Source organism: Vulpes vulpes, chromosome 10 (genome assembly GCF_048418805.1).
Source record: "Vulpes vulpes isolate BD-2025 chromosome 10, VulVul3, whole genome shotgun sequence".
NCBI lineage: Eukaryota > Metazoa > Chordata > Mammalia > Carnivora > Canidae > Vulpes > Vulpes vulpes.
Genome location: NC_132789.1, coordinates 30,720,193 through 30,731,443, shown reverse-complemented (window position 1 = coordinate 30,731,443; position 11,251 = coordinate 30,720,193). Strand labels below are relative to the sequence as shown.

Genomic DNA, 11,251 nt, shown 5'->3' with positions numbered 1-11,251 from the left:
TGCTTGTGCTGCACTGGGGCTCAGCCTGGGCTCGGGGGAGGGGGGAGTGGGAGACCAGGGGCCGGGGCTGGTCTGGGCAGTTAGGGACACCTCCCTGTGGGAAGTGACAGCCAAGTACACGGCATGATTCCAGATCCCATGCAAACCCCTGGCACCCACTCACCCCTGCAGGGCCTGCCTCAGAGAGGGAGCTTCTACCTCAGACGCCCAGCTCTCCAGGGCCAGCGGACCGTCCTCCCCATGCAGCCCATCCCTGACCGTACTGAGGGTGGCCTGGTCCCTGCCACTCACACGCTGAACAGTCCTCAGAGCCTTCTGGAGGCCCCTCACGACCCCCAGAGACTGCTGCTCCAGACATCCTCTCCCCTTCTCTCAATACACTGCCCTGCAGTGCTCTCAGCATCCCCACTGTCCAGTGTCCCTGTGTCATTTTCCGCAGTGTCCCTACTCCCCAAGTATCCTCACTATGCACTGTCTTCACTGTCCTCTCACTGTCCTCACGGTGTCCTCACTGTCCCCACGCTGTCCCCACCCCCGACGGGGTCCTCCCCACCCCACAGTGTGGCCAGTGTCCAAGTTCCGCGCTTCCCACTTGAACGCCTGTGAGAGTGAGTGGTGGGGAGAGTGCCCTCGCCCACCGGCCCGTGTTCGCCAGCAGTTACTCTGGGTGTGCAACGGTGTGGCGTGGCCCCTTGGGCGGAGGGCAGTTTCCGGGTGGCGGGGCGCAGAGACCAGTCAGATGGGGAGAAGGGTTTATTGTGCACCGGAGTTTGGCGCGGGGGACCTCGCAGGGGCCGGGCTGCGGTCACCCCTGGCCACGCCCGTGCGGCCCGGGCACCCGCTCGCCCCGCTAGTGGGGGGCCCGCGGGGGCGGCGTGGTCCGGGACGTCGAGCCCGGGCCCGACTAGCGCGGGGGCCCCTCGGCCCAGGGTCCCGTCGGGGGCCGGCGCCCGCGGGGCTCAGCGCTCCTCGGGACTCCTCCCGGGCCCCACGAGCGGCGCGGTCAGCGGCGAGGGGTGCGCGGCGCGGGCGCGGAGTCTGCGCAGCCGGCACAGCAGCAGCAGCAGCAGCAGCGCGTGCAGCAGCCCGAGGGCGAGCAGCAGCAGCTGCGCCCCCAGCGCCCCCCAGCAGAGCGCGCCGGGCGGACAGGCGGCGCGCAGCTCCTCCTCCGCCAGGTAGGGCAGCAGGCGGCCGCGCAGCGCGGGGGGCGCGGCGCAGCGCAGGTCGCGGTAGGGCGCGCGCTCCGGCCGGCCGGCCAGCCAGGCGCGCAGCGGCACCAGGTGGCAGTCGCAGCGCCAGGGGTTGGCGCCCAGGTGCGCGGCGCGCAGTGCGGGCAGCGTGTCCAGCAGTCCGCGCGGCAGCGCCGTCAGATTGTTGCCCGTCAGCACCAGCTCGGTCGTGTCCGGCGGGAAGGCGGCGGGCAGCGTGGCCCGCGTCAGCCCCCGGCGCCCGCAATCCACGCGCGTCCCCGCGCAGTCACATGGCGCGGGGCAGCCCGCGGCCCGGCGGCCGGGCGGCGCCAGGAGCAGGAGCGGCAGGAGCAGCAGGCTCAGCGCCCCGCGCGGCCCTGGAAGGGAAGCGCCCTAGTGAGCCTGGGCTGGTGGGGCCCTGGGGGGGGGGGGGTCCCTGTGTGCCCGGAGCGCGGGCCCGGCTCCAGCCCCCGAGGCCCGAGCCCCTTCCTGCCTGCAAGCTTCTCCACCTCCGTCACCCCGCGCAGGCTAGAGGTCCCCTCGAAGTCCAACCCAGATCTCCCACCCCACCGCAGCGCCTTCCAATCCCACTCAGCTCAAGAGCCCGCCGGCCGCGGGGGCCCTGCCTGACCCCAGACTCACCGCCGGAGCCCATGGCGAGAGAGGATGGTGACCCGGCTGGCTCTGGAGCGCGAAGCTTCGGCTGGAGAGACAGGCGATAAGGCCGCCCCGCCCCTGCCAGGCCCCAGCGGCCCGCCAAGCCACCACAGCGCAGCCACCCGCCAGAAATAACCCTGAGGCCCAGGCAATGGGCACTGTGGCCCCAGATAGAGCGCTATCACCAGGGCCCGCAGGCCCACGGCTTCCGCCCCCCAAGCTCCCAGGGGCGCACGGATCACTCTGACACCAGTGCGACTTCACCAACATTGTTCTCCTGTCACCAGGACAGGACGCAGCATTCACAACTGAACAAAACTGGAGAATGGGGTTTGGGGAAGGGTATCATGCTGGGGGAGGGGAAATGGGCTAGGGAACCCCCGGGGCAACAGTGCTGCTGGGGAGAAGGGACCTCCAGCCACAGGCAGGGAATGGCAGTCTAGGGATTAGGGGGCTGCCAGGTTGCCCACCACCCACTGCTCCTGGAGCCCTCAGGCCAGGCCGCAGCCACAGGTGAGGAGTACCAGCTATCACAGGTGTCCCAGCCCCACCAGCCCCATCAGCCCCATCAGCCCCATAAAATCCTTGCCTGCAGCCGGCTGCCCTCCTTTGGTCTGGAGGGATCATAAGTGCTTCTGTTGCCCAACCTGCCCACTGAGCTACCCCGTGAAGGGGTGAGGAGGTAAGGAAGGACCTGGCCCACCTCGGCACAAAGTCAGGTCTCAGTAGCTGGGTGGCCCAAGGGAGTGGGCACATGAGGGCTCCCATGTGTATTCTGCAGCACTGGGGTGGGGAAATAGGCCGGGGATGCTGGGGATCTGCTCCCCTATTCCACCTTGTTTTACCCACCCACCTGAGTAGGGCCTGGGGTTGGAGTTCATGACCTTCTAGGGCAACGGTTGATCTCGAAAGTCATGGCCCAACCTAGCTGTTGTTCCCCCAAGGCCAAAGGGGGCCAGCCTGGGGGCTGCTGTCCTGGCCCCGTGGAAGCAGATACAAATGAGGGGAGGGACTGATGCTGAGAATAAGTTAGGGTGGGCTGGGGGCTGTGACCCCGTGTCTCTGGGTCAGGTCGGGAACAGTTGGGAACAGTCCTGGTCTGGGTCACTCTGAGACTGGGGTTGTGCCCAGGCCTGTTGGAGATCCAGATGATTCCAGGGTCAAGTCCAGGCCAGTTGGGGTCCAGGGATGGGAAGGGCCAGCCTGGAAACTGGCAGTCTATCCATGGCAATGTGGGGCTGGGTCGGGGTCACTGGTCTTGCATTTGCTGCTTCATCTTCTGCAGCATCTCCTGCATGCGCCTTAGCTGGAGGTGAGGCCAGAACAGTGGAAGATGGTGTGAGAACCGTGACAGGAGAGGCCTGATCAGCACCCCCCAAACCCCCGACCTCCACCAGCCCCTGCTCCTTCCCTGCAGCCCTACTAACCTCCTCATCCTTCATCCTGATGAGCTTTTCTGTCTCAGCATCGGGGGTAGGCAGTGGCAGGATGGGGATGGGGCTCTCCATGCGGCTGTCCTGGGTCAGTTTGCTGTGGGGTAGACAAGAGGGACAGAGTTTGTCTGACACCCTCCACACTACTAAGGCCCTCCCTCCCTTTCTGAGCTCCCACACTGCTGAGCTGGCTCTGGGAAGACAAGATGCACAGTGGGGGCCTATCTGGGATGAGGTTGGGGCAAAGCTCAGGTCTGGGTGGGCAGCAGGGGCCAGCCCTCTGTTAGGGAGACGTGGCTGGGGCCATGAGGCCCATGATCCAGGTGTGGGTCAGGGCCACGCACCTGGTCATCTGCTGGATGCAGTGTGCACGGTAGTTCTCATAGTGCACGTCACACGTCACGTCCTTGAGATCATGCATGTGTGTGCGGATGAGCATGTTGCGCAGCTTCACGAAGTCGCAGTGTGCCTGGTTCTCCACTGTGGGGCAGGAGTGGGTGGTGGGTGGGTGCAGGCCCAAGGGAGCCTTCCCACCCCCTTTGCCATGCCCATGCCTGAACTCACCCTCCACGATCCCCCAGGGGTACAGTCGCCCCCGGACTCGCTGCCCCTTGGCCTCCACCACTGTGTTGCTGCCGATAACTGCGAAGGGCGCGCTCTCCTGGGGAGGGCAGGCAGGTACAAGGGTTCACGCCCAGTTAGCATGAGTGTGGGGTCCGTGGCTGAAGAGGGGCGTGGGCATTCAGCACCTGGTTGGCCCTTCCAGCAACATTATCAACAACCTCTCCCAGAGGGGACCCTGGAGTTGCTCAATTCTTTTGGCTTCTCTGAAGCCAGAGCTAGCACAGCTCATACCCCAGAGGCCTCTGCCAGGCTGTGCCCAACCAGGCATATCCCCCCCCTTCCGATGCTACCCCTTTGCAGGAACTGCTCCATCCGGCTACCTTCCCTACACCCCTCCCCAGAGCTGACCCCACGCCTCCTGATAGTGACGCTGACTTTAGCTGGAGCCAAGGTCTCCCCCACCCCCGCCTCCTGTCATGGAGCCACCTGTCCCACGTCTTGGGTTTGGTATTGCCACTCTAGATCCTGGGGCACCCAGAGCCACAACCACCCTCTGGAGCTCAGAATTCTGGGAGCCAGGGCGTGGGCGGGCTTCTGGCCACCAGGCCCCAGGCCAGACCTTTCTGCTGGTGACTCCTTGGAAGAAGACTGAGAAGGAGGGTCTGGGTGGAGGCCGGGTCAGCACCATGCCTTTGGGTCCCGGTGAGTGCTCCGTGATACACGAACCACGTGGGCCCAGACTGCACAAGCTAGTGGGGACATGGGTGACTGTGCCCCCTACCCCAAGCTCTGGGTGAAGAGGCCCTAGTGCCCAGACAAAAAACTCCTGTCCCCACTGGGCTGGACGGGGATGCCTGGCCCCGTGTAAACTGACCTCCAGTTCCCTCCTCTGCCACACCAGGCTGCTCACCTTCAGTTCCCGATCTTGCTGCTTAAAGTCCTCATCCTCGTCAGAGTCACATTCGGGGAACTGGTACACATGGATCCCAAACTTGTCAATCTCCTCCCGGATCTGGGGCAGGGCAAGGCGGTCAGATTTGAGGCTAGCCAGGAACCCAGGGCCAGGGGCACTGGCACCCAGGATCGGCACACCCAGTGTGCCACACTCCATCCCAGAGACCTAGCCCAGGCCCCGCTGCCATGGCAGGCTCACCCGCTCCTTCAGCTTCCGGATCTCGCCAGGGACAAGACAGTCAGCTTTGGCGATGAGGGGTACAATGTTCACCTTCTCGTGCAGAGCCTTCATGAAACCCACATCCACGGGCCGCAGCCTACAGAGAGCACCCAGGGGTAGAGAGGGGCATGGTGGGGGTGGCAGGGTCCTGGGGAGAGGCTGGGATGGGCTGGGCGGGGTTTGTGGTTTGAGTGCACCGACAGCGGACAGGCGGTGGCTGGGACAGCCGTGGGGATCTGTGGAGCCGGGCGGCCCCCCGAGCCCGTTCCCAGGACATTTACGCACCCATGCCCAAAAGGGGAGATGAAATACAGGCAGCAGTGCACACGGTTGTCTTGGATATTCTTGCGGTTGAGGCCGCTCTCGTCTCGGAAATACTGCTCAAACTGCTGGTCCACATAGTCGGTGATGGGCTTCCAGCTGTAGGGAGGCAGGAGGGCCCATGAGGCCAGAAGGGAGGTGGGTCAGCCTAGGCAGACACTGTCCCCCAGCTGAGCTTTCCTCACCACTCGGAGTTGTTGACAGCGTCCCCGAAGCCTGGAGTGTCCACAATCGTGAGCTTCAGCTTGACTCCCTTCTCTTCAATGTCCACCGTGTGCTTCAGGATCTCTACGGTCTGGCTGATGCGCTCTGTGGGAGTTGGGGCATTGTTTGCTGGGGTAACTCCAACTCTCGGCCCCAACCCCACTGGGCAGCCAGGACCCACGTTCTCATTCGTTCTAGTGTCTTGGCCCTGGCCACGTGGCCTGATGGTGGCATTTGGGTCACTCCTCCTGGACCCTGAACAGGAGACCCATGCTGTGGGAAGACAGGGGCAGGGCGTGGACCTGGAAGGGAACCCTGTGAGGGGTCACACAGCAGGGGATGGGGAACCAATCCCAGGGCTCCATGGGGCCCACTCACCCTCAGCACTGAGCAGCTTCCGGTCCTTGTACAAGTCGGTCAGGAAGAGGCTATGGACCAGTGTGGACTTCCCCAGGCCCGACTCACCTGCCGGCAGGTATAGGGAAAGAGTCAGGTTAAGTCTGAGGTCCCTATGACAGAGCCTAGCTGGCTAACGTTCCGAGCCACCCCACCTGGGAGTCCAGCCCACTCACCAGCCACCATGAGTGTGAAATCGAAGCCCTTCTTCACAGATTTCCGGTGCACCTGATTGGGCAGTGTGGCGAAGCCCACGTACTGCTTGTCGATATCCTGGGGGCCAGGGCGGGGCAAGTCAGGGGCATGCTGGGGTTCCTGGGGCAGTCTGATGCCCTGTTCTCTCCCTACCTGGCTCAGACATGGAGGCGGCAGAGGGTAGAGTCCCCTGGGGGGTGGGGGGAGTTTCAATGGCAGAAAGGGGATGAGGGCCTGTGGGCAAAGGCCTGGTGCTGGAAAGGCTGGCGAGGGGGGCGGCAGGCCTCCTTGCCCCAGCCTCAGTGAGGGGCTTTGCAGGGACCTGACAAGGTGTGTAGAGTTTAGGATGTCTGGCTGCCGCAGGCACAGCGGGGGGAAGAGGGCGCCAGGACCACGACCCCCCGAGACATACCCAAGGCCCCCCAGCCGGGAGAAGCCCCTGACCTCAATACTCACCCCTCCTGAGTGTACCAGGGGGTGGGAGGCCCCATCTGGCCGGGATCCAGCCGCGGAGGTGGCTGGCTGCTGCCACCGAGGCGGAGCAGGGGCTATTTATAGACAGCGGCGCGGAGCCTCCCCCGCCCGCGGGTCGCACTGCCCACCCGCGGCCGCGGCCCCGCCGGCCCCCGACCGGCCCAGAGCCCTGGACACCGGCCCGGCGGGCGCACGCACCCTGACCCACTTCGCGCGCACACACCTTGAGTCGCCTCTGGGCCTGGGTCCGCGGCGACAGCAGCTGCTCCACCAGGCGGTCCTGGGGCGCTGCCAGCGAGTCCATCGCGGCGCTGCACCCGCACCCGCACCCAGACGCGGTCGGGCCCGCGGGGCGGGGCTTCAGGGGCCCCCGCGCGGTGCTGCCTCGAGGCCCCGCTCTCGGGCCGGCTACGCGCGCGGGAGCCGAGGCCCAGGGAAGGGACGTCGCCCGCCCGGGGTGCCGCCGACCCCCGAGGCCGTGCGTGCCATGCCTCGGCCCTCGGGCCCGCCGCCCCGGCCGCCCGCCGCGCCGCAGCCACCGCAGGCCCCGCGCCCGCTCCCGCTCCCGCTCCCGCACCCGAACCGGAGGCGGGGCCTCGCGGGCGCCGGCGCGGGGGGGGGGGACAGGACCGCGCGGTCGCCGGGAAACTGTTGCCTGGAAATTGGGCCGCGGGCGGGCGGAGCCACGGGAAAGCTGCCGCGGAGGGCAGGGCCGCGCAGGGCGGCGCAGGGCGCGGGGGCGGAGCCTCGCCGCGGGACCCGCCGCCTCGGGCCGGGCCTCGCGACCACCCGCGTGGGTCGGGGGGGCGGGGGGCCGGGCCCGGGCCCGGGGGACGCGGTTGGGGCCGCCGCGCGGCTTCCGCCCGCCAGAGGGCGCCGGGGGAACGCTCCCGGGACCCAGGCGCACGCCCCGGGAAGCGGCCCGCTCACCCCTCCTGTCCTCGCGGGTGGGCCCGGGAACCTTACGGCGGCGCCCCGGCGCCCCAGCTACCCACGGCCACGCCCCCGTGCTGCTCCCCCCCCGTGCGTGTGCAGGGGGTGCCCGGGGGGGGCAGGGGTGTTCTTCACTGGCTCGGCCTCCTCGCCTGATGTGTGGGAACTGGGCAGGGGCAAAGCCCGCCTCCCCAGCCTGGACCCACAGCCCCTGCCCCCGGGGTGGGGGACGCTGAAAGCGGGGGAGGGAGGGTGGGTTAGAGCACTAGGCGCCTACCCGCCCTACCTGCCCTACCTCTGGAGACTTGGAAGCTGCAGCCAGCGCTGGCCACAGCTGCGCCCAGACCACTCCGCGCCAGCGCAGAGCAGAGGTAGCTGGGGAGGCCTGTGGAGTGAACTTACCCCCTCCCGGGATTCGGCTCCCCCAGCTTCCCCGCCGCTCTGACCCTCAGGACTGGCTGGAGCGCTCCAGCCCGGGTAGCCCTGGCCTTCTGTGACCCCCCGGGGACCCACAGGCACCTCCTGAGCCACCACACCCTTCCTCACCCTTCTCTCCAGGCCTCCACCAAAATCTGAACCAGCCAGTACCAGCTGGGCAGAGGGAGGCTTGGAAAGGAGATGCCACACGAAGAGACATACTCCTTGGACTGTGTGTCAGTGGGGAGAGGCGGCCTCCCAGCTCTTCCCACCCTGGTCCTCCCTTCTTGGCTCCCCTGGTTGAGTGGCCTCTGTCCATCTGTCCAGACTCATGCTGCTGCTGTGGGCCTGGAGCCACTGCACCTGGGGAGGAGGAGTGGGCACACAGCTGGGAACAGGAGAGTCTTTCATCCAGAGGAGTGCAGAGGGCACCCCCCTCAGCTCTCCCGGCTGGGCCCTCAGTCCTCGCCCTGAGAAAGCGCCCACACTGGCCCCAGACCTCTGCCACGCTGACCCGTGGGAGGTGCTGGGCCAAGTCCCACACAACCTCCACCTGTAGGCCTGCTGTGGACACAGTCCCTCAGCCTAGTCCCCACCCCAACAGGCTGGCATCTCAGGCTCCAGGCATCTCCGAGATGGACACCCCTGGGCCTCAGGTTGAGAAGGAGCCTCAGCACTGCATAGCCCAGTGACTAATGGAGCTTGTCACTCCTAGACTGCCTCAATTTTCCCCTTTGGTACTGCATGGCCTCTGAGGAGGCCCAGATCAGAAGGGCAAGAGTCTCACTCCCAGCTCCCAACTCACCTGCCCCATCTCCCCATTCCCTGAGGGAGCTCCAAGGAAGGGACCCTGCCACCCCCTCTCTCTGGCCCCGCGGAGTACAAATATTCCTCGGGGCTTCCTGAGCCATAGACACAGCTGCGCCCACCTCCTCCCAGTGCCTGAGACTCTCGAGGCATTTCCATTCTTAGAATCACTGGAGTCAGCTCTGGAAGCAGCCACCAAAGCTAACAGGGCCGAGTCCACTGCTTGAGACAGGGTGGGGAGTCAGAGGATGGGGGCACAGGGAGCCACCAGAGCTCCCCCAGACCCTCTTTCACAGGATGGATGCACTAAAGCTCAAGTAACACCACAATGCTAACAATGAAACTGCCACATGCTTCCAGCTCCCCGCCCCCCAGATCCCTGGGGAGCCCACCCCAAACACCCGGCTCCCTGGCTTTGTTCCCAGGGCTCCCTGCTCCACCTGCACGGTGCCCCCTTTCTCTGCTCCTAGGGGCAGAGGATGGGTGGGGCGAAGGATCGGCAGACACAGGCCTGAAGGGGTTCACACCTCGGCAGGAGGGGGTCCCTGTGTGGCACTGGGCAGCGGCTGCCCAGTCCGGAGACTCCAAGTGCCTGTAGGCCCAGCAGAAGCTATGGGGGCTGGTCTCCTGGGCCTTCTCTCTCTCCCTCAAACAATAGCCTGGCAGCATGTGTCCGTGCATCTCAGGCATTGTCTGACCTGCCTTGATATTAAGGCAGCTCCTGGCTCGGGCTCCCAAAGCAGCCCTTGCCAGCAGGGTGAGGTTGAGAGGCCCCTCCCCAAGAGCCTCACCTGTCCCAGGGCTGGGCAGGTCCCTGCCAGGAGACTGGCACCTGGCAGCCAGTGACTCCTGGCCCCCACCCGCCTGCTGGGTGGCTCCTGGGGCTGCCACCGCACCCTGGGCCAGGACTTCAGGGTTCCACCCAGCATCCCTCCACTGTGTAAATCCCTATCCCTGACAAGGGCTGCCGAGGCTACCTTGGTGCCAGAGTCAGGTCCAGAAAATCCTCCAAACACAGCTGAGCTCAACCCAGAGAAGCCCCCCAGTAGGGCTGCCCTGGAGCCCCCTGCCCACCTGGTTATCCCCGCCCACCCCACTCTCAAGGTCTCCCAGCTCTGTTTCATCCCAGCCTCAGCTGGGTTTCACAGTGGGTGCCCAGAGCAGCCTCCTGTCGGGTCCTGCAAACCAGGAGGGTGGGGACCAGGCCAACCCCTTTGGGAGGCCATAAACCTATTTGTACCCACTGGGTTGGAAGACCCAGGGCTGGGCACAGGGATGACTCAGGCCAGGCCCCAGAGGCTCCCAGCCTGGGGAAGAGGTCTGGCCGCAGAGGGGCCCACTCAGCTGGGTGTGTGGGGAGAAGCAGCAGAAGATGCACAGGGGTGGGGTGGGGCTGCTCGGGTCTAGGTGCTGGCTCGTGGACCCACACACAGCCCTCCCCTGGCCCTGGCCTGCCGGTCTGTGGCCTCCCCCAGGACCCCCAGCGCGAGGCCTAAGGCCAGGTCAGGGAGGATGCGCTGGTGCTGGGTCAGTGGGGGAGGGACACCCGCCCATCCCCCCGGCCCGGGAGGGGCGCCCGCGCTGCAAGGGTCAGGGGACAGGCCCGGCGGCCCGGCGCCCCCTCCTCCCCGCCCTCGGAGCTCCCGCGCGGCGGCGGCGCTGCCCCAGCTGACAATCGGTGGTCGCGACAGGGCGGGACGACGGCCGGCGGGGGCGGGGTCGCGCTCGGGCGCCGGCGGCGCTGGTGCCACAATGGGTGACAGCAGCCCGGGGAGCGGCGGCGCGCACGTACCTGCTTGTCCTCTGCCGGGTCGGGTCGGGTCGGGTCGGGGCCGGGGCCGGGCGGCGGGCGGGGGAGAGAGGAAGACACGGTGAGAGGCGGGCGGCGCGGGGACAAAGGCGCGCGCGGGCGCGCGGCGGGCGCCGGGCTCACCTGGGGTCGCCAGCTTGCTCTTGTACCGCAGGCCCGTGCTCATGGTGGCCGCGGGCGGGGGGACGGGCGGGGCGCGGCGACGAGCGGCGGAGGCCGAGGCCGGCTGCGGGGTGACCGGCCCCTCCGCGCCGCCGCCGCCCGCCCCGCCCGCGCGCCCGCCAGCCAATCGGCGCCCGCCGCGCCCACGCGCGACCCGGCGCGGCCGGCGGGGGCGGGGACCCGGGCGCCCCCCAACCGCCCCGCGCCTGCCGCCCCCGGGCCGCGCCCTCGCCTCTGGCCGCCCGCCAGCGCCCCGCCCCGGCCCCGGCCCCGGCCCCGGCCCCGCCCGCCCCTCCGGGCTGCCCGCCCCGCGCCCCCCGCCCCGCGCCCCCCGCGCCCGGTCCCGGCGGCCTCGGCCTCTGACACTGCCTCCGCGAGGCCCTCCGGGGACGCCAGCCCCCTCCCCGCCCAGCCCTCCGCGCCGCACCAGGGACCGGGGAGCCACCAGCCACCGGAGTGGCCGGACAGGGGGTGGTCACCGCAGGAGCCCGATGCCTGGGGCAGGGCGGTGCCA

At 67.7% G+C, this 11,251-nt stretch overlaps 2 protein-coding genes across 3 annotated transcripts; both read right to left on the bottom strand.

The window, feature by feature from the left end:
• Window positions 1–735: 735 nt before the first annotated feature.
• Window positions 736–2,025, bottom strand: GP1BB (glycoprotein Ib platelet subunit beta). Its single transcript, XM_072723485.1, has 2 exons — window positions 1,833–2,025; window positions 736–1,567 (listed from the first exon to the last, which is right to left on the bottom strand). Exons 1-2 carry the CDS (start codon window positions 1,843–1,845, stop codon window positions 960–962), a joined length of 621 nt encoding a protein of 206 aa, XP_072579586.1. The 5' UTR covers window positions 1,846–2,025; the 3' UTR covers window positions 736–959.
• Window positions 2,026–2,100: 75 nt separating this feature from the next.
• Window positions 2,101–10,825, bottom strand: SEPTIN5 (septin 5). Of its 2 annotated transcripts, XM_072723484.1 has the most exons (12): window positions 10,699–10,825; window positions 10,558–10,568; window positions 6,116–6,212; window positions 5,922–6,008; window positions 5,525–5,648; window positions 5,304–5,438; window positions 4,998–5,115; window positions 4,755–4,856; window positions 3,845–3,941; window positions 3,625–3,760; window positions 3,275–3,377; window positions 2,101–3,153 (listed from the first exon to the last, which is right to left on the bottom strand). In XM_072723484.1, the coding sequence occupies exons 1-12, from the start codon at window positions 10,739–10,741 to the stop codon at window positions 3,097–3,099; spliced, it is 1,110 nt and encodes a 369-aa protein (XP_072579585.1). In that variant the 5' UTR covers window positions 10,742–10,825; the 3' UTR covers window positions 2,101–3,096. The 2 variants fall into 2 exon arrangements, with proteins under 2 accessions (XP_072579585.1, XP_025838453.1); XM_025982668.2 differs by lacking the exons at window positions 10,558–10,568; window positions 10,699–10,825 and adding an exon at window positions 6,832–7,251.
• Between the last annotated feature and the right edge of the window lie 426 nt (window positions 10,826–11,251).